The following is a 21,922-nucleotide window of genomic DNA, read 5'->3' as shown; positions in this document are numbered from 1 at the left end:
AAGTAATTATGACGTTATTGTGATTAATTGCCTCGTCCACGATCTGTCTTGCCGATCACTGAGCCGCACGCTCGGGGACTGGCACGCCGAATGAAAACGTGAAAGTTTCCAGCGAGTGTAGGAAATGATAATGTTGCAACTGCGATTGCAGGAAAGGCCTGTTGAAATACGCGTATTAAACAGGTGCGAGCAATCGGAGAATTTGATTCGAAGGTAAGTTCTCTTAGAGGATAATCATTCATATCTCACGTTAGGTTATAGCTCGAATTGTCAGATCATTTACACATACGATGAAAAATCTTTGTCACTAATGTGATAGAAATGAACTTTATATCTGTGTATATAAAACGGATTCAAATTCAGAGGAAAAGATATGAATTTAAAAAAAAAAAAAATGAAATAAAATAAATTGGAAAGATAATCGATAAAATGATCGTTTTGTCAATTGTCTTGGAAATGAAAAACCCGCAATTGAATTTCAGGTTCGAAGCGTTTCCTTCTCACCCGGAATATGAAGTCAAAATGCATCGATATAACGCGTTCGTTTGATCGACCTAGCGTAAATTAAATATCAACAAAACACGCGTTTTCAGTCGCATAGCCGTTCTAATTACGCCTGTGGTTGTTTACAATGGACGTTTCAAACCGAAATCATATATAAATTAACCCTGAAATTGGCAATATATACGGCCAATAAAAACGACCGTTTACAAGATGGAAATGTCAAATCTGTCCAGAGAACGGATTATATTTAACCGACAAATAAATAGTTAACAGGTTTATGTAAAAAAAAAAAAAAAGAAAATGGCTGTTCGGTGTAACATTTATCGATACCATTAACCATGGTTGTCTGATTCTTTGATTGCACGGTGCACATTTTTTTCGAAACAATGTCCATAACCATAGAAAATATTATCTAGTTTATCGTTTCAATTGATTTTTATGAATTATATTTCGAATGACATTGTAAACGATTATTTGAAATGCGTATATGAGAATTATATCTATTTGAATAGAGCGCCCTCTGTACTTCGCGTAGCTCCGTAGACTACGGTGCAGCGAATACGTCTTTTGAGAAACTGTCGTTCTGACGAAAATGACGTCACAAATGCGTATATACGATTTTCACGAGTATACGTATTTTATTTCAGTCTTTGGATACTTTATTCGTTAGAATGACAACTTTTGTCAGAACGTGTATCCTCTTTAATAATAATAAATACCCTCAGCCGCTTTTTGTACAGCAAAATTAATTTAAATTTATTTATTGCGCTAGACGATTTCATTCAAATCACTTTCTCAGTTAATATATATTAATTTGATAACTAATATATATTCGAATATCAATATGTATAACATTGCAAAATAGATACATATCAGTATATAAATAAATTGTATGAATTACAAAATTGAAAAATTGTAGTGGCACTTGCCTAAGCTGCAACCAACCTGCCCTCCATCGTCGAGTTTCCCCTCCATATACACTTTTCACTCATTTATCCCACATTCTTTTACGTTTCGATCAATACGTTTTCGTCAAATTGTTCGAAAGAGTACAAAGAAAACTGTAACCGAATAATTTAAACGTTGCGACACGAGAAAATACGCGTCCGACTCCGCGGTTGCCGCCGTTTTGAATCGCGACGTTACATAACTGCCGGATAGAAACGTACATAGATGGCAGGCGTCGTTAGCTCGATTCTCGCGGTTGGCAGATAGATTCAGGTCATTAGCGGTTAATAGATAAATTCACGTGCCTTATTGGAAAGCTCTTTTCATCATTGGATTATTGTGCGTTAATAAACGAATAACATCAATCATCGTTAGTGAAATGAAATGGGAGACCTGCGGATATGTGTGCACGCTAACATATATAAATGATAAGTAAATAAGGGATTGTGTGTTGCAACTTGCTAAACGGCTACGGCGTAAATGGAGCCATTACGCGTGCGGAAAAAAATATTCGAATGCCGTTCGCGATCACTTGAAACAAATTAAGCGCAACGGCTGTTATAAATTTCATCTTGACGAACGATAAAATCGCCGCTACAACCGCACTCGATTCGATTGGTTTTTTCCTACCCCTATTAATAATAGTCACGTTCAACACTGTTCGCGTGTTACGTGTTAAAAAATTTCGAATTGAGCATCGAGACCTTTTAAAATTCGCACGAGCAACGCTGCAAAATAATATACGCCGGGGGATTATAATTTTTAACGCGCGCGTCGTATTTGTTCGATAGGTTAAATGAAAACTGGTTTAATAAGCCAGCAACCATTACTACGAAAAGCAACTTTATATAAAAAAACGAATTTTATATAAAAAAACGTCGCCGTGTAACTGAAAAAGAACGGACGTCTAGTTTTAAATCCTTTAAAGAATTACGAGACAAAGAAATTTGATCGATTCGTTTCACACGCGTATTCGCCAAAAAAAAAAAAAAAAGAAAGAAGAAAAAAATAACAAGCAGCATTGACAATTGTTAATAGGCTCTCCCGACAATACCGATTCTTTTTAATTTCAATAAAACGGTAGATAAATACAACTCGTTCGCTGAATCGGTCAATTTAATTAAAAGCCTTTTCGTGTGTGCAATTTTCTTCAATTAGCGAAACGGCTCCCTTTAAACACGTTCCTTTCACGAGTATATCACTCTATCTTCGTTACAATTTATCGAACGTTCTACTGGTAATTATGCGCCTTTATGACTCGTTCGCCCGGCTAATACGTCACGTCTGCGCGCGAAATTTTTATTCTAACGATTTGCCGTATCGCGAACAATATTTCGGAACGCGAGCCCGCCACAATCCATGACGGTGCTACTCGATCTGGATTAATTGGCATCATTACTGCGCGCTGCCCATTTTTTGGGATAAACCGATTTCCCATCTCTCGTTTCGCATTACACCGTGCACGCTTGTTTTGCGCTTTTTATGCCTCGAGTGGTGTTTCTTAAAACTCTGTTTTTTCAAGCATTAAAAATATTTTCTATCAAAAATATGGAAATTTTAATCCATGCGCGTATAAAAATAACAATAATCCCAACTAATTATTCGTCCTATCTCTCCCTTGTTTTCTGTTTTTTTTTGTTTTTTTTTTTTCTATTAATGATCGTGCTGCTGCCGCTTAAATCCTGACAATTTTGATTCTCATTTAAAAATGTAGTATCTATAGCTTTTTCCCTTATACGATACAACTTGATTCATAGATTAACGCGTTGCGAAATAATTTTAACGAATAAACGCAAGTGTATGTAATTTCGCAGGTTAACATCGGAACCCGGAGCTTTCTGGAAATCTTCCATAGCCAAATACAACGCGACAACATATGTACCTTGAGAGTTCAGAGGTTTAACTGTTTACACGCGTTCGCAAATATAGGTATCGAAGCCAACCGAAGCGAAGAATTGATAAATTAGTTATTCCGTCAGTCGTCTGCTGCTGTTTCTCCAGGTACGTTTGATTTGAGGTTTCGAATAATCATGCCTATTTATATTGAAGACCTTTGGAGCTTCCCCGATGTTCAGCCATCTAGATGTACAGGATGGCTAGAACAGTATTCGACAATACTATTTTGTTACTTCTATTTTTTTCTCAATTTCAGACACGAATAATTGGAAATTATTTTGTTTTACAATGTGTAATCTGATACACGTCAAATGTCAGAGATTATACAGGGTTATAAATTATTTAGAAAAGCTTTAATAGAAGGCGTAGCTACCCCGTTTATCATCGGATAACAGTTCCAGAGTACATCCTTTGAATGTAACTCTACCCTTGGGTAAACAAGACTAAGGGTTATGACCATTCTCGTTTGTCTTTGCATCCGGAGAATCTTCGCGCGAAATCCCTAGCCAGGACCCAATTAACTCTCTAAGAATTCGATCCTATCCCATGGTAATTCTAAGATAGTGCGACTCTAACGGCAGATTAGTAAAGACAATATTTGCTCCGGTGCTTCTGCGTCTAATCGCGTATTGCCTCGCAGATGCGCCTTCACCTAATATCGCTTGCTATTTGTCTTCCCTTGCAATGAAAGTCTGCAACTTGGCTGTACACAGGGATAACAAAAATCTAAGACAATCCGGTAAAATCGTACCATTACCATTGAATTTATTTCTTCACAGCTCTGACGTTCCATATTTTTTCTAACAGATCACGTCGAAAAATCACGTCGACATCCCACGTGAATTGCAACGTTTCTAAGAATCCTTCGTGTCTGACCACGAGAGACCTCGTATCCGCATCGACGACGGTTTGAATTGAAGATTTTTGCGGACGATAACTCGTTGGCTCACGCGCTAACGTATTTGCAAGATCCGCTGCGCTGATGGACATATAATGCGACGTGTGATTGTAGGCCCGCCAATCGCGGCCGATTGTGCCTCTGAAGGCCCGCTAACTATCTCAAACTAGCCCCATTCAAACCGCCACGACCTCTCTCTATCCGTCTCTATCTGCTAGCCCGATCTCTGTGTCTCGCTCGGTCCAACCCTCATTCACCGCCATCCCTCTGTGCCCGTGCGTCTCGTTCATCCCCAAACTTCGCCTCTCCGTTGCTCGCAACTCGCGTCTCGTTTGCACCGACTTCACTCGGCGATTTTCCCTCCTGCTCTGCGAAAACTCCATCCTCATTCGTCGTTCGAATTCGACATATTTCTTGCCGCACGTTTCTTCTACACGTCCTGTATCCCTCTCTAATTTACCACCGGTTCTCTCGCCGTACACGTAATCTGCTATTTTCTTCGCTTTATCCTTCCTAATACTCGCTCCACACGTACAGGGTCCTAATCTTACCTCTTTTCTATCTTGCCTTGCTAATCGAATGTTTTGCCTCTCGTTTGACATCTTTTATCCCGCTCCCTCTATTCAACTCTCATCAAAGATGTTCCACTTCCAAAGGTGATACCCTCCGTTTCGTTATCTGCACTCCCTTCTACGTTCTTTTCATTCGTTAAATCATGCATCTCGTCTAATCCATTTTCTATTTTGCAAATTCATACACTCTCGCCTCTAGCTGTTTCTCTTAGAAACGTGATCCCCTCGCTCCCATATGCGCTTTCTTTCTCACTTCATCGTTACCGCTCCTCTCTCGCTTGATTTTCGCGTTCTTTTCTTTATACAGTTCTGCTTCATTTTCTCCCCTTCTCCCTTCTCAAATCTATGTTTTCTCTCATCTTTGTTCTCTCTCTCTTTCTGTCCTTTCGGACCACTGGCAACTCTCTCTCCTCTTTCAATCCGTTCGTCCGTCATACCTTATCTTTACTCTCGGTCTCTGTTCGACTCGCTTCATTCGTCTACACAATCACGCGTGGTTACGTAGGTACGTTCCACTAGGCGTCACCGGGTATTCGTCCCGATTCGAATTCTCGACCCTATATAACCGTGGCACGTTCTACGTGGGAATTTCAAATCTATCAGCGACCCAGACGAATGCAAATCGCGCATGAAGCGCGCTTAATAAAGCCCTGCACGCGGCCCGCAACTCGCAATTTTCTTTTCGACGCTACGTGTCGCACGCTCCTCTTAATGAAACCTTCGCATGCACCGTGCGCAATTCGCGGCTACGCTCCCATTCAACACGCATCTTCGTCCCGCGATACCGCTAGAAAAAGAACGCACTCGGGATCGTTAAGCCTCAGCCCAGACAAGAGAACGAGAACGATTTCAACTCCCTTATAGAAAGAGATCCACTCGTAAGTTCCGTGGGATAACAATTTTACACTAAATCACGGAAATTCTATTACTTGATAAACTTTGTGCAACGTAAACAAAATGAAAGAATAAGAAATGATTATACCTTGTCTCATTTCTATTATTTAAATGAGTCTTCTAATTTTTAGAAATTTCTACTTCACTTGTGTTTTTAATTAGCCAAGCATTGAAACGATTCAAAGCAATAACATTCAGATAACAAAATTCTCTTATGAAAATGTTTCCTCTCTGACGTTTCTTTTTCCAACGAATCCATTTCGAATCACCGGTCATTCTGTCCAAGTATTCAAACAAGAGCGACCAATCGCAAAACACAAGCGTAACAACACGGCGAATATCGATCTTGATGATCGACAATATCGAATTGGAGAAGGACGCCGCTTTTGACCGGGCGCATTTCAACCAGGCGAAAATTGAATTTCCAGGAAGCCGAGTCAAGAGATAAGCATGGAGAAGCGTAGCAGCTATTTGCGTGGCCTTAATAAGGACGTTTGACGGCGTTGGCTTTCCCTTAACAAGCCGGCTAATATCCTGGGGCCTTAACTCCCCTTGGTTTACCCTCTCTGTCCTTCTCTCTGCTCCTTCGTCTCCGTTCCTCCATCGACTCACTCACCTTCCGCACGACGGACACCGTCGGGAATCACCAAAGCTTGAAAACCGAACAAACTCAGTTAGAGAACTCGGTGTGAGGAGCAACCGGACCTGCTGGCAAAATTCATCCTTCTCCGCATCCCCGATTCTCTTACGCAGCTTGCCACGTTTATCGACTGACTTTGTGTCATCCTGGATGATCATTTAATAGAGATAATTGCAATGATTGAAACAGTGACACTTACGGTGTGATTTTCTGCAAAATGATCTCCTACAAAATTGACTAAAGAGTAAATAAGTTTCAAAGATACGCATGAAACATACGGTTCATAAAATTGAAAAATTTATTCTAAATATATAAATTCTAAGAGTTATAAAACAATTCATAAATGTCTCTAGTAACTGCATCTCAAAATAAACTTCTCTTTGTGGGATTGAGTCGATCTACGACTTGTAACGAACATTATTGTCTACAATGATGTTTAAACCTAAATGAATATTGGAAGAGAATTAAACTTCACGTTTGCTCGGTCTGAAAATTTTGTTTTCGGTACTATCGATGTTTCCAACGGTAGTAGTTTAGTTTCAGTTTGTTGACGTCTAATAAACTATTGGAATCTGACGTTTGAACTATGTTATGACGCCATTAGAAAAATTTTGATTTCCCTGTAATGAAAACAGAAACATGTTTAAACAGAGAATATTTTTAGTATTTATCTTTTGATATTTACCCTTTTCTTTCTTAAATCGTACAATAAGAGACTTGCTGTTGTCGCTAAATCGCTAGTACCAGCGCTACTTTCAGTAGGAACAACATTCTCGTGTTTAGGTTTCGGCAACAATCTAAAAAGTACAAAAGTTTGTAAAAATTTTATGACAAACGCGTAGTAAACAAATAATATTTTTAACTTGCGAATGAATTAGCGGTGAGAGCAGTTTTTTATCGATAGAAGAAGGATTTGTAGGGCCGGTCCACCAACTGATAAGATTACCCACAACGATGACAATTAATGTGCCTAAACCGGTGAACCAATGGTACGATAATCGATACAAAGGAAATACTTCGTCTTCGCTGAAAAAAGAGAATTCCATTCAAGGATAAGAAAAACTCGTTTTCAATTTCAAGTAGATATAATGACAGAACAATTTAACTCTGATTGCGAAACCTTGATCTTTAAATGGCAATGCAATGACCACTCAGAATTTAATTGATTATGAAAGACAATAATTACAGCCTAGGCTAAGGTTGACTTACTTCGGATGATCAAACTGCTTCAGGAAACTTTCGGAGATATTGCCCGCGCAATGAGAAAGGGGCACTGGAAGTTTCTTAGGGACTAGCAACCCGGCACCGATAGACCAATTTGCACCTAAACTCGCCCAACCAGCAATAACGAATCCTACGATAGCACCTATAAACGCGCCCTAATCAGCAGAACAAGAAATGTTGAAATTTTTATACTTACTCAATTGTGATGCTGATGAACATGCTACTGGTTTTTATGCATTTATGTCAAATTTGAACATGCAAGTAATCATTCACCTTAGAATTTGTCCACGGGAAGAATATACCTAGCGTGAACACTCCGAAAGAAGTACCTGCAGCAATAGCTGCTAAACTTCCGGTTATCTGCAATGAAATAAAAAAGCAATGAATTTTTATTTCAAGGTACATCGTGTGTGAAGAAAATAACTGAAGGAAATATTCACAGCTAAAACTCCTCCTAATTTCTCAACCAAAAAGAGTAAACCCAGAGCTATAGAACCAAGCAAGACAATCACACACTTTACAAAAATGGTGGAACATCGGTCGGTTGGTTTCATGCCGCACCAACCCTTCACGAAATCTTCCAAAATTACTACGGCCGTTGAATTAAAGCCTACAGAAAGGGTACTAAAAGAAAATGAAATGTAACCAACAGAAGTTACAATTTACAGATAAATTCAAATTTAAAGATAAATTCATGGTGAATGTATACCTAAGAGCTGCTCCAAAAATTCCAGAAATAAAAAGGCCTGGTATTCCAGGTAAATGATTTGCAATTTCCATTACGAAAGCAGGTAATAATTGATCATCAGCAGTGATCAAACCAATAGCTCTAGGATCGCACTTAGGTGGAGACCACCAAGCTACGAGAACGAGACCGCACCAGCAGCACAATGAAATAAATAACATAATACTGATAGTAAATATCGCTAATGACCTGAAATCATATATATTATTTATTGCAATTATAATAATATTACAATTATTATTTATACGCAATATACAATGATATATAAATAACGTATTAAATAATTTTATTCCTAAAATACGAATAATTTGTGGTGTACTCACTTACAGTTTGGATGTTTTCAGATCTTTCAATAATCTATACCGTTGTACCATAGTTTGATTCACGGCAATGTAAGCGGTGCTATAAAGCCACGAACCAATCAACACAGTCCATACTGTGTGTCTTATATAAGGAGATGGATCGAAACTGTGAAAAGAAAAGAAATCCTCATGAAAGGATGGGCTCGCAAATTTATTTCACCGTAACGTTAAATACTTCTTACTTTAAGAATTCAATTCGGTTGGTATCCAATGACGCCTTCCATATTTCAGCGGCGCCAATATGGTAAGTGCCCAGTATACTAACAGTCAGCACAGCAGCAACCATGACTCCGACCTGAAGCGCGTCCGTCCAAACTACTGCCCTGATACCACCCTGGTAATCACATTCTCCAATTAACCCACCTTTCATCTACGTATCTATCGATAGCCACGAACAATCGTGACTAACTACCCTTTCATTGAATTCCGTCTCATCATCTATCGTTACACTTAAAGCTACAAAAAAATAGCGTATGCCTCGTACAGCCTGTGAAGCATCATTGCACAAAGTTTCTCTGCCGCAACAACGAGAACCATCAAACTTTACTTACACTTCTTGAGAGACCCGAGTGAAAAAGCGGACCGCAGTTTTAGTAGACGTGATCGTTAAGCGAAGGACAAGCTTATAAACGTACGAAAGCGGCCACGGCGGTAATAAACAAATTTCCAAAGAGTCACCGGACCGCGATAAATTTTCATTAATTCGCGGGCTACAACAAATTGCTTGAATAATTACAAGCGCGCGCGAGCATGCGATTAATCACTTCGGCGCTGGCTTTGTGATCTGCTACCACGGGGAACGAGCACTCGACGTGCTCCGCGCCATTGTTTCCGCCGGGCCATTGTCGAGCTTTCAGTTTCCGTCCATAAACATTTCCAGTAGCCGGGTCCGCGTGAGAGATTCTTCGCGGCATTGTCCACCGAAAATTGTTTCCTACCAGCTACCAGCATCCTCCCGTCCGAGGAACTTCAGCTATCCCTGAGAGAATTCGCCGAACCAGCGTCCTTGGAAAATTAGCTCTACCTAGAACCATCGGATCGAGACTCGATTTCTGTCTGCCTTACGCTCGTTTTACGTGTGTTTCGTCACCGTGATACGTCTTGTTAACTCCTCGAGGGTCCACGATGAATCCGCTTCGTCACGATCATTCAACGCGATCACGTCCTCCTAATTAATACGTCCAACGATTTCAAACTCCGATGCGTGTCTACTAAATTACGTTATTACATTCTTGCATTTTAGTAAAATTCGCCAGATATTTATAACGTATTTCTTATTTTTTGCACGAGCTTTTGTTAAGAGATTTATCGAGAGACAAATATCTAGAAAAATGTGTTAATCGTCTTTTAAAGATACACTGTCTTTAACAGATTAAAACTAAACTGTTCAATTTAGTTTTTTCGTATATATTTAGAAGCAAAGCGAGGATCAAGCTTCATGAAACTATTATTGAGGGAAAAGAAACGTGGTAAAAAACATTCCTACGGAACACCGTGGAGGTATGCAAGTTTTATAGCTCGTAGAAGCTACGTGTCCTTGCCTCATGCTGCCTAAGTATTTTTAACTTCGGATAGGTGACCTAAGAATTTTTGTGTGACAGCGCACACAGTTTCTACATGTTTAATATTTATACGAATTCCTGAGATGAACGAGTTACTGAATTTCAAAAAAAAGTTAAAATAAACGAGTATCGTCCACGATACATCTTCAATGAAAAATTATTTAAGCGACAAAGATAAAAATTCTTCTGTTTGTAAAGAATTATTTTGTTTTATTCGCAGTAGATTTACTAGTAGATTAGGCATATTACAATGAATTTTCAAAACGTGAACTTACCAGAACAGTGTAGAACACGCATACAAGGCATACAATGATCCCGATCAAATGTACATCAATGCCGCTGACTGTAATTAATCGAGAAGATTTTAGTAATATTCGGTTAATATTCTATTATAAATGATATGAGCATGTAATACCTTGATTTAGCGCTAACGCTGGAACGTATACCACGATCGATTGGTAAAGGACCTAGAATTGGTTTATAACGATATTATTAATGAAACGTTGGATCGACCGTACCATTAGTTATTCTCAAAGAGTAGCAAATTAAAGTTTCGTGCTTTCGTAACATAACGTAATGTAACTCGATTGCAAATAATCCTCCGTTGAATTAAGATCAATGATCAAATCCATGTTTCAAAGTTTCAAATGTACTTTTCAATTGTACATGTCAAATTTCAGATCGCGTGAAATCTATTGAGATAAATCATGTTTAAAATTATCACTTACCACGTCAACGACGAAGATCGCCGATATGAGGATTCTTACGCCACGATTAAATCTCATTTCTAAATACTGTAATAAAGATAATGAACACATTCGTTAGGAATTAACACATTCGTTAGGAATTCACCTAAGTCAGCAATTGATATACCTCGTAAACGGAATTCAATCCAAGTGAAACGAAGACCGGTGCATAAACAAGAGCCACGACCAGGCCCGAAAAGAATATCGAAATAATGGTAATCCAATATTGAGTTCCAAAATTGTATATCTCTGCGGGTGTTCCGAGAATTGTCACGCCAGATATGAAGCTAGAAGAAATAAAAATTCTCTTTCCTATACTTATGTTTTTATAGATCAAGCGTGAAATTTTTGATGATTTACTTTACTGGCAATTAAAAAGATTCGAAAGAGAAATGGGACTACCTGGCTACGAGGGAAGCGGACACGGGAAAGAGGGCCATACTCTTTCCTCCTAAGAGATAATCTTCCGTGCTCGACTTCTGTGTTCCCTTGTAATGCCATAATCCTGCGGCGGCAGATACACCGAGCATCAGCGCGAACACCAGCCAATCTGCCCAATGAAAGTATCCTCTCTCCTCTGTTTCTAGCATTCTGGCTCTGGGAAGCTGGAAACGAAAACCTGATTTATGAAGCCAGATTTACTTGATAACACTGATAATAACCGTAATGGAAGTCACGTATGAAAGCTTAATGGTTCTTGCCATTATCATATTATAATCGTATGCATAATGAATCTTTGACGGGGATTTAGTTCCCGCCATTTCTATACAATATCCGAACAAAAACACAAAAATTTCATTTTTACTTACCTAGTAGTAAATCTAAATAAGTTGTGTCTTTTGTTGAAGTTCTGAAGAGATACTGAACGATTGTTATCAGAATGGAGCCAAATACGTATAACGTGGTCTTGAAAAAAAAAAACTGATGTAGCAAACATAAAGAGATCCATTAGTTCACAATGAGTTTATGGAATTCCTATACTAGTATATATGTAGTGCGTATATTTTCCCTAATTGGTAATTGACACGTGACCTTAATGCGCCTCGCAGCTGTGTTTCAATAAAGCTTGTTAACTTGCTAAACATTGCACTTTCTGAGCACAGCAAACCACTCGGTTTTCCATGTTTTTGTTCGATCAATAAACGAATCAATTTTCTATTGATATATTCTTAAATATATTTTTTTATCGACTGAAAATTGAAGCAATAACAGAATCTCGATATAACACGAAAATGATCTTCATTCGATAAAAACATTTATGAAATTATTGTAATTACATTTACTAAGATGTTTGACAATTGTGGAATATCATTTGAATTTGGCGCTCTCCGTATTAGTACCCTCTAATTAGCGACAGATGTCAGAACTATACAGAAATCAATTTCAATTCGAGAAAGTAGACTGTGTATCATATTATCGGGTAATACAAATAGTCATGGGTTAGTAGATCATTGGTGAACAAAATGAAAAATCATGAAACACCATTTCAGGAATGCGAATAATAATAATATATAGCAAATATGAGCTAACGTATACACTATAAACGTATATCTCAACAATGTAAGTTTGTGTATCTTTTTCGAGACGAAAATCTATATGTTTCGTAAGTTTTATTCCATGGTGATGACATCGTCCTCGATCACATTAACAATTACATCGACAAAATTTTTTTTTTACATAATGTGTTTAAAACTCATGCCCCATCTTTTTTCATTGCATTGATTTACTGTGAATTGTGCTAGTGGAAAAATATTCGATTGCATATGGCATTTTGATTTATAATTGCTTTTCCTGTTACTATGTATGTGTACAACTTTGTTAGTTTAAAACAGCAATATGTATGTGAAGACTGATTAAATGATATTACCGACTGAATGAACGACTAAGTAGACGATGAAGATGGATGAGACCGATTGTTGATAAATATTTACTGCATAATCAACTTTATAAATAGTTTTGTGTATATTTAGTAGCAATTTGTGGTTCACTGGCATCCGTTTTACACGACTAAATTTCTATCTTCTGCACATTCACTACGTACTACGAACACATCACGTTCACAGGAAAAGTTAACTACATATGTTTCTGACGTAAACACTTTGATGTTGGTCAGTGAGCGGTAAGAGAAAACAAATAACTTATTTAAATTAATCAATTTTGACGTAAACTCTTTTTTTTTCACCTACATTGATCCCTATCTTCTGTCTTTCTCTTGGTTCGTTATTCAAGAGATACTTTTTTCGAAATAATGTATTTCTAGAGAGCAAAATTGATTAGAGAGAAACCAATTGATCGTTCTCATTTATTTTATACAATTTTAGTAAAATATACGTGAAACAGTACAACTAATTCGACATCCAACAAAAGGATGAAGTTTGAAATACAAAGCAGTTATTGAAATTGATGACTACTGAATGAAATTTGATTATATTAATATGAAAATTCAGCGTACAACAGCACATAAAATTAACATAACATCCAAAAATAATACTTTTAAATATTCAGAATATATATAAACTGTCAATTTAAATATAGTAGAAATTGAAATGACATTAATAATTAATAGACCATGAGTAAATCGTCGCACAAAAAAAGCAACACAAAAATATTTATTCCGATTTATCTATTCTTAACTCACATATCAAAATAAAATTTGAAAACTACGATCAAGAAATTGAGCGCATTCCTTTCACGCAAGTAACGATATAGAACGTTAAACAAGACCGCGAAAATTATGAGAAATTATGACTACGCGATCTGTGGTGTTCATATGAATATTCCCATTCCTAAACGCAAACAAATACATTCACACGATCGAAATATTAAAAAAAAAAAAAAAAAGAAACAAATACAAACAAATGCAGTTAAACGTACAGAATAACGTAACGAACAATCGTCTACCGTGATCAAAGACCAACTGTTGTGAAGTTCGAGACGAGACTCGACACGGAATAACCGGTTTCCTTGATCTAGACCTAATTCGTCCAACTCTTTTTCTAAATAATAGGCAACATTTTAAACGTATAATTTATTCTATTGTCCGTTATATCAATAAAAGATTATTAAAAACGGTGAAAATATTCGAATTATTGTTAGTCATGTATCTTTATTATTTCAAGTATAATTGTAACTAAATTTGAAATTGAAATAATAATACATATTTTAATCATGGATGTGGATGAACAAGTTGTTTCCTTGATAGATATAATTTAAGTTATTCATAAGTACCTGTTGCTTTTTTCTCTCAATTGATGCGCATGGTGCTTCTACATGTTTCTGCTCATCATTGGTTGACGATATAGGATATACACATGTATAAATTTAATTAAGACGATTTAAGGAAATTAAAATTAAAAAAAGAAATTGATGTTTACAACAAATTACTTTATCATAATCATTATAGATAATTACAAACGTTTATAAGGCAACAATATACAATCAGCTTTCACTTAGGACTTTCGATCTAAAAATATGATGCTGTGAAAATTTGCATCATGCATAATTCGGTAGATACAACACCGTGTTGAATTTTGAATATTTTCTATAACATAAGATCTATTTTGTTGTTAATTGTTGTAAGAGTGGCAGTATTAACAAAGGTATACGCTTTTATTAAACACGCCTAATACTTTGGTGTCCATACATTATTATTTGTCGATCAAATAGGAACGCAAATACTTTTAATGAAAAGAGTCATATATATTTTCATTTATTTATGTTCTATTTATATTCCTAAATATAAGACTGGAACAGAATTGGAATGTTGCAATTAAAATTTTATACTTTCTATTCGTAATCACTCTAAATTTGATTCTATTGTACATACATGAAAATAATATAAAAGTGAACAAAACATATGATCTAGAAATTTAAGTATAACATAAATTACATTTACTGTTACATTAATTTAAACATTGATAAATCATATGTATATTTTGTGATGTTAGTGAAAAAAAACTAGTTGAAAATGGATATGTTAATTATACAAAATTGAAAAGTTACAACATAATAGTTTTTGCTAAAATAGAATAATCTCTAACAAACAATTATAATTAGACTGCGGATCTTTATGTATTTATGAAAAATTCAAAGGTACAAAGATGCAGAAAATATATACAATAAAAAAAACTATAAAATATCGGAATAGAATGCTTGTTATAATTTAACGAAAACAATTTTATAGATATCATTGTTTTAATTATATTCATGAAACTGTGATTGCATAAAGATTGGCAGTCTAGTTATAACATTTTACATATAAGATTTTACTATAATTTTCGAACTTCTAATTTTTTTGTATACAATATTCAAAATCAATTTTTTGGTTGTGACACAACAGAGAAGATTGTTTTATCAATTTTCATACATCAGGTTCTCAAGGTACACTTAAATTGTTTTTAAACATGGTGTATGTAATAACTATGACATTATGTATTATTTACTTATCATTTGTACACTCATATTGCATGCTCTTTTTACTATTTCACATTATATAATAACACATTCATTAAAACATACGTACCACATACTCATAAACGTACATATATATATATAGAATTTTCCATGTAACGCGACGCATGGCTTTTCAGTCATTTGCGATTATCTAACAAAAAAGAATTTATCATTATCGCGTATACAAATATATAAATAGTTACTTAAACTGTGTTAATAAATATATATAATTATATGCTGTGTGAATTTTATCTTAGTACCTCCTACAATACAATGGATAAAGTATCTAATCTGACCTCGATTTTACCATGAAAATAAATTGTTTTTAAAATTCTAATCACTATTTCTGTACACTCGATACTGATAAATTTCTGTTCAAAACTTCCTTTTATGAGGCCGTAAATAATTGGAAAACTGTGCGTCACTTTGCGTAGAATATCCTGCATATATCTCAATTTTTCTCAAATTTTTTCTTGTTTCACAAAGAATTGTTCCTAAATCTTTTAAGGAGCAATAATTAATTTAAATTAATTAATTTTAAATTAATTAATTGATTAATTTTAATGTGAATGTTAATGACTTCTCAATTATATATTGGTCAGTCTTTTAAAAGCATTGTATTTAACGCATGAATCATAATAAATTTATAAAATGTGAGAATTATATTAAATAATTAATTAAAACTTATTCTTTGTGAAACAAGAAAATAAACTTATATATTTAATTTTTCGCACTTTTGGAGCTAAAAGTAAAATATAGAAATTGTGTACTAATCACAGCTTTTGATGTCTTCCTTCTCCAAAAAGCCATAAACAGACTCTATCAACTATGTATGCAAGGACAAAGTCTGCTATTAATACTTGAACTAAAATATTGCGGAACTAAAAATAGAAAATATTTAAAAAATTATTATATAAGATATATACAAATATGAAGAACATTTAATTTGCATTAATGCATTCACTTACATCGCTTGGAAAATCCACAATTTCAAATTGTTCTGCTAACTCAGGTAAAAATCCACATGCTAATCCCAATATAACAGCAGCATTGCCTATAAGACTATATAATAATGATTTATTCTGTAATAAACTTTCCATGTATGGATGACCCTATATAACAGAATTATGTTTAATTAAAGTGAAATACATAAAAAGTCTTTATTAATAAATACTTCGTTTAAGAATAGTTTACCCGATAATTAATTGCAAACGTAGAAATTTGTATCGCCATGGCAATAATATAAACTGTACTGTTTAATAGATTTGGTTCAAAAGGTTCTTCGTCAATAAAATTCGTATTCAAAGCCATACTGTCATTAGATAAATTACTTGGAGCTAATATAGATGCTAATTTCTTACTCCTGAATAAATAGAAAGGAAATTAATATTTCTTATTCAAATATCAATGTATGCATAATCTTTTTGATTGTTTTACTTACTTTGGGGATAGTAAAGTGGCTTCCTTAACTAAATATACAAGAGAGATAAAATGCACTGCAAATTGAAGTAGTACGGTAGCAATTGTATACAAGTTGAAAATATTTGGAAGTGGCCTCTGTTTAGACAATGTTTTTAATGGTTTTGATCTTGATATGAACAAGAAACAAGTAGCGAGAAGAACACCTTGTAATGTAGCTTGTGCATCACTGAACTTTATTCCATCTAAATAAAGGACAGATTGGCTGTATGCAAGTCCTAATGCATTAAGTGCTAAAATTTTGAACATCTGCAAGGTAGTAACCAAAGTGCATCGTCCTTGTTTAATAACATGGCATACTATAATGAAATAAATAATATAATATTAATATATTATTATGTTGGAACTGTTATAAATCATATAAAAAAAAAAAACCTACTACATTGAATTGATGACATTTTACTAGTAAAAGGTGCAGCAATTGAAGCATCTCCCAACTTAACTATAACAGACTGTTCTTCAAGCTCTTCCAATAATTTTTGTATTCTTGCTCTAGTATTAGCAGAAACTCTTGGATTATTTCTTGGGCCATTTGTTACTGCTGAATTTGAAATGTGTTCATTTTTCACATTACCTTGTTTTTCAGTAGATGTTCTTTCAGGTAAACTCGATAAAATAGCGACACCTGAATGAGTTAAAAATTAACATATTTATTTTATGTAACATTTATGTAATTTTTTATTTTCTATGACATTTGATAATTTTATACTAACCCACTTGAGCATGTTTTAAAGCACCAACATCATTAGTACCATCTCCACACATGAGAGTTGTGTATCCTAAATTTTGCAACGAAACAATTATAAATTCTTTCTGTTTCGGTTCGCATCTTGCAAAGATTACAATATGTGGTAACAATTTACGAAGTAGCTCTCTTTCGTTATCTTTTAAATATGCTAAACCCTAAAAATTATGTTATAAATGCACTGAATATTGACATATATTTAAGATCTTTATGGAACTTACTTCTCCCGTTAAGCAAAGAGCGTATTCTCGCCATATTTCTTTATTTCGAGAAATATTTTTCATTTCCAAAGGAAAGATTATTTTTCTATCCACACTTTCCCACATCCACTCTCCATCAGTTGCAGTCAATATAAGCGTAACTGGTTTTTTCGTAAAATGCAATTCACGGCTAACATGACATGCTGTCAAAGGATTATCACCAGTAATCATAACAACCTGTAAACACAACATAAAGCTGCTGTATAATTTATAAACGGATTAATTAAAGATAAAATTGAATTGTTGACAGAATTACCGAATGTGAAGCATTCACTATCTCTTTAATAACAGTTTTAGAATCAGGTTTAAGTGGGCAACTTATGATTACAAATCCAGCAAAATTAAGATTCTTTTCTAAGTCTTCTCGCGTCAGTTCTCTTAAATCCTGCGAAGATAAAGGTCCAGAAAGTTTTCGATAGCCTAAAGCTAATACTCTAGCTCCTCGTCGTGAAAGTGACAAATACGTCGAATCATAATTGTCTGGAATAGATGATAACTGGAAAAAAAAATTAAAACATTTATAATCCACTGTAAGAGCGAAATAAATCACTCGAAATTTACTACACACCATATTCTTAATAATTTCAGGAGCACCTTTTACGGTGGTCATGTAATTGATTTCTGATGATCCTGGCATCGTATATCCTGCTACGACTGACATTCGTTTTAACGCGGAAGAAAAGTGATGTCTTTGTACGATTTTTAAGACTGGTGATTGTCCTTTTTTAGGTATCATAGAATCAGCTTAAATAAATTAAAATTGTTAGAATATCGTTGAAAAAATTCTATGAAGTATAATAGCAATAAATAAAAGCGTACTTTTCGTGAGATTCCATTTAATAGCTTTTAACGTAGCTTTCTCGAGAGGATCTCCAACAATACCATCATCTAATTGCACAAGAGAATGGCACGTTGCGAGTACTTGAATACTTTCTATAGGTGCATCAGAAAGCTGAATAACATCCGGTTTACCTCTAAAATGATGAACACTTTCTTAATGTAAATATCGATGTTTGAATGTATTTCGAAAATTATTTGATTCTTACTCAATCCCCGCTATACCTTCGACGACTAAATTATCACTAGTTAAAGTACCAGTTTTATCAAAGCAACATATTTCAACTTTTCCAGCAAATGGAATTCTGAAAGGCTCAGTGCAAAATACACCTATATAAAAATTATAAAATTACTATACTAAAAAACATATAACCGTTTGTTATAATTATCTTCATATATTTTGCAAATACCTAATTTTGATAAGGCCAACAATGAAGTATTAACGGCTAATGATAACTCAATAGGCAATTCTGGAGGAACAACTGATGTGAGAATAAGTGTACATTCCAAGAACAATTTATACCTATTTCTTGTAGGATCCTCACTTCCTATATATTAATAAATTATTAATAGCGTAAGGGTGTAATTTCCAATATTCTTTTTGGTGTATTATATACCTTTAATCCATACATATGATGCTGCAGCAATTGCAAAAATTAGCAAAAACAAAATAAAACCAAATGTTTCCAAATTGTTAGCAGTAACACGTTTGACTCCAAATAATATTGTTCTCAGAAGTTTTCCCTGTGATGTTGAAAATCCAGTACGCAAAACATAGGCCACACAGCCATTGTCAGTAGCTAGAATTTTTAACATATATAAATGTGAACATGTATATATATGATAAATTATTTACTATTTAGATACCTTTAAGGCCAGATACACTTTTACTTGGTGGAGTATGTTGCACAACTTTTGTGCCTCCAAAAAGTATATGAAGCTTATCAGTTTCTATGTCTAATTGTCTATTTCCATCAATTTCTTCTATGGGCTCTTTCATTTGTGGAACTGATTCTCCTATTCATTCATAATTGATCAATATAAAACCGTAATATATTAATAACAAATTAACATTCTTCACAATTACTTACCTGTTAGCATACTCTCATCAACAACACAAGGTCCTCTTAAAAGCAACATATCGCATGGCACTAGATTATCATTTTGAGATCTTGTTATAGATACAATATCACCAGGAACTAGTTGGTCAGTAAACATGGAATGCCACCGCCTGTTCCTATAGACCTTCAATAAAAGCAGTTTCATTGAAAATATTTAAAATATACTTTATACATTTCTAACGTTTACTAACCATTATGGTATATGGCTTATTTCCCATTTTTCTAATTTCAGCCATATTTCGAAGTTGTTGCTGTACAAGCGTACACTCAAACATAATAAGCATAATCAATGTGAAGATACTGTAATACCAATATTTATCAAAACACCATAATGCTACACAAAATAATTGAAAAACAAAAAATGGTGCAATTGCTCTTTCTTTGAATAGTTCTCTAAATTCTGGCACCACCATATCCAGCCTGTGTAAAAGTGGTAAAAATGATATAAAAAATCGTTTACGCAATCATTTAATAGTACAAACAAAAAGATACGCTTACTTATTCTTGTCATATTTCTCCTCTGCTGCTGCAATATCTTTTTCATCTAAATATCCTCTCCATTCGCAATAATGCTTAACAGAATGATTAATTGGAAACTGAAGGCCTTCAAAACTTTTTTTATGCGAATTCCAATGATACTTAGTTTTTTGAAATATGAACCACGGTTCTTGCTGTTCAGAATGATGTAGTTTAACAAGTTCTGAACTTCCATTGTTGGGAGTAGGAACTACTTTCGCTATTTTCGCTTTATATGGATTTTTTGCCTGGAAAAGTTTCAACATTCAACTATTTCAATTTAAAATTTCCCGCCAATCGGCCATGTGAAACGAACAGAAGGCCGGTTTGAATGGCTGCCACGTTAACGGAACATATTGAACAACATAGCTCACACGTGCAATTTATTTAATTAGTTCTTACGGTAAACGATTGTCAACTCACCGAGCTACAATTAAGAAAAGTATGTATATGCACTGACCACTGGCAACATAAACATATGAAAATTTGTAATACACCAATAGCTGCGATACCCACTAAACCCGCATCATAATATTCGTCAATTCCGTAGACAAAAATCCAACTATAAATCCACACAGCGTGTAGTATCACAGAGGGTAAAACGTAGCCCGTGAATAGCAATTTTCGAGGATTGTGAAGGGTAACAGTTTGTACGAGTTCGTCTACCCGCGACGAAGCAGTAGTCGCCATGGCTATGATTACGCTATGCCGTAACAGGAGCGTATGGTCTTTAGCATCGAGAGGTTCGGGTTCCTTTCACATCAAATTCAACGGCACAAACAGAACAGACTCGCGCAGTAAAATGTATACATAACAACTGAACCATACGAAAAGTATGTCGAATTATGTTTACCCCTTTCGTACCTTTCCTCGATCTTCTATATGTATAATGTATACTAATTTATGATAATGAGCAAAAATGAATTTTATGCAAACCACTTCCCTGTCATCTTGTGGTCATATTTTGAACTATTTTTTATTATCTTGATAAGACTACTTTCTTCGTTGCATGTTCAAATTCTAATTCACTTGTCAGAATTCGTCGGTTTCATGTAAATTCAGTTTATTCATTAATGAATAGTGTGACGTTCGAAACGCTAAATTATAACTCTGATACATGGAGTGTATAATATAGATGAAATTGTGATTGTAATGGAATTTTTTTATGGATATTGAAATAATTTCGATCATACTAAAATATACTTCAATAATAGGAGAATTAATCATTGACAAAGAATAGATTAGATATAGCATTATATGGAACTTTGTGTCTCACATTATGAAATATTGACATCAAAAAATCGCATCGCGAAGAAAGAATTCAAAGAAGCTCATCACACAGACGAGGAGTAAACGAAACATCCAATGAATTTTTTTTTTTTCCTACGATTTTGCAATTCTAGGACCCTTTTATCATTTTCGTGTCATATCCTGTCGTACCGATTTAGCCAGGTTTTGCACTGCAGCACTACTAGTGATGAGAATTCAAATCAAAAAATATGGACACCTGCCATATCTGCT

At 34.8% G+C, this 21,922-nt stretch overlaps 2 protein-coding genes and 2 long non-coding RNA genes across 11 annotated transcripts; 2 read left to right on the top strand and 2 right to left on the bottom strand.

The window, feature by feature from the left end:
* Positions 1-1,748: 1,748 nt before the first annotated feature.
* On the top strand, positions 1,749-8,036 carry LOC122538515. The gene is made up of 3 exons (XR_006308862.1): positions 1,749-1,884; positions 3,267-3,453; positions 7,976-8,036. It is a non-coding gene; the product is annotated as an uncharacterized LOC122538515 (long non-coding RNA).
* LOC122538512 (sodium-coupled monocarboxylate transporter 1-like) lies at positions 6,628-13,935 on the bottom strand. Of its 8 annotated transcripts, none has more exons than XM_043672671.1 (16): positions 13,866-13,935; positions 11,801-11,897; positions 11,394-11,596; positions 11,119-11,278; positions 10,974-11,039; positions 10,661-10,712; positions 10,521-10,588; positions 8,866-9,017; positions 8,649-8,789; positions 8,286-8,510; positions 8,017-8,200; positions 7,850-7,936; positions 7,562-7,731; positions 7,220-7,378; positions 7,038-7,149; positions 6,628-6,972 (listed from the first exon to the last, which is right to left on the bottom strand). In XM_043672671.1, the coding sequence occupies exons 3-16, from the start codon at positions 11,579-11,581 to the stop codon at positions 6,937-6,939; spliced, it is 1,800 nt and encodes a 599-aa protein (XP_043528606.1). In that variant the 5' UTR covers positions 11,582-11,596; positions 11,801-11,897; positions 13,866-13,935; the 3' UTR covers positions 6,628-6,936. The 8 variants fall into 8 exon arrangements, with proteins under 8 accessions (XP_043528606.1, XP_043528602.1, XP_043528601.1 ...); XM_043672667.1 differs by lacking the exon at positions 11,801-11,897 and adding an exon at positions 12,923-13,088 and having other exon boundaries at positions 13,866-13,918; XM_043672666.1 differs by lacking the exon at positions 11,801-11,897 and adding an exon at positions 12,923-13,088 and having other exon boundaries at positions 13,630-13,907.
* Positions 13,936-15,919: 1,984 nt separating this feature from the next.
* On the bottom strand, positions 15,920-21,091 carry LOC122538511 (endoplasmic reticulum transmembrane helix translocase). Its single transcript, XM_043672665.1, has 18 exons — positions 20,825-21,091; positions 20,384-20,649; positions 20,077-20,305; positions 19,856-20,009; positions 19,632-19,781; positions 19,382-19,564; positions 19,175-19,312; positions 18,974-19,094; positions 18,747-18,901; positions 18,496-18,671; positions 18,184-18,423; positions 17,889-18,104; positions 17,636-17,825; positions 17,302-17,547; positions 16,885-17,221; positions 16,638-16,806; positions 16,412-16,555; positions 15,920-16,324 (listed from the first exon to the last, which is right to left on the bottom strand). The coding sequence occupies exons 1-18, from the start codon at positions 21,089-21,091 to the stop codon at positions 16,217-16,219; spliced, it is 3,489 nt and encodes a 1,162-aa protein (XP_043528600.1). The 3' UTR covers positions 15,920-16,216.
* Positions 20,713-21,237, top strand: LOC122538514. Its single transcript, XR_006308861.1, has 2 exons — positions 20,713-20,843; positions 20,952-21,237. It is a non-coding gene; the product is annotated as an uncharacterized LOC122538514 (long non-coding RNA).
* Positions 21,238-21,922: the final 685 nt, after the last annotated feature.

The sequence above is a fragment of the Frieseomelitta varia genome, unplaced genomic scaffold (assembly GCF_011392965.1).
Source record: "Frieseomelitta varia isolate USP_RPSP 00005682 unplaced genomic scaffold, Fvar_1.2 scaffold_165, whole genome shotgun sequence".
In the NCBI taxonomy this organism is placed as follows: domain Eukaryota; kingdom Metazoa; phylum Arthropoda; class Insecta; order Hymenoptera; family Apidae; genus Frieseomelitta; species Frieseomelitta varia.
This window is presented reverse-complemented; position numbering and strand designations above follow the sequence as displayed.

Coding starts and splice junctions, on each gene's coding strand:
- LOC122538512 (XM_043672667.1), bottom strand. CDS start 12,985: ATGCCAGTGAACCACAAATTGCTACTAAATATACACAAAACTATTTAT. Junction 8,790..8,865: donor AACCGAATTGAATTCTTAAA/GTAAGAAGTATT, acceptor TTCTTTTCACAG/TTTCGATCCATCTCCTTATA. Junction 7,150..7,219: donor CTCTCACCGCTAATTCATTC/GCAAGTTAAAAA, acceptor TGTACTTTTTAG/ATTGTTGCCGAAACCTAAAC.
- LOC122538511 (XM_043672665.1), bottom strand. CDS start 21,091: ATGGCGACTACTGCTTCGTCGCGGGTAGACGAACTCGTACAAACTGTT. Junction 19,095..19,174: donor GTTGGCCTTATCAAAATTAG/GTATTTGCAAAA, acceptor ATTTTTATATAG/GTGTATTTTGCACTGAGCCT. Junction 16,807..16,884: donor GCCACTTTACTATCCCCAAA/GTAAGTAAAACA, acceptor CTATTTATTCAG/GAGTAAGAAATTAGCATCTA.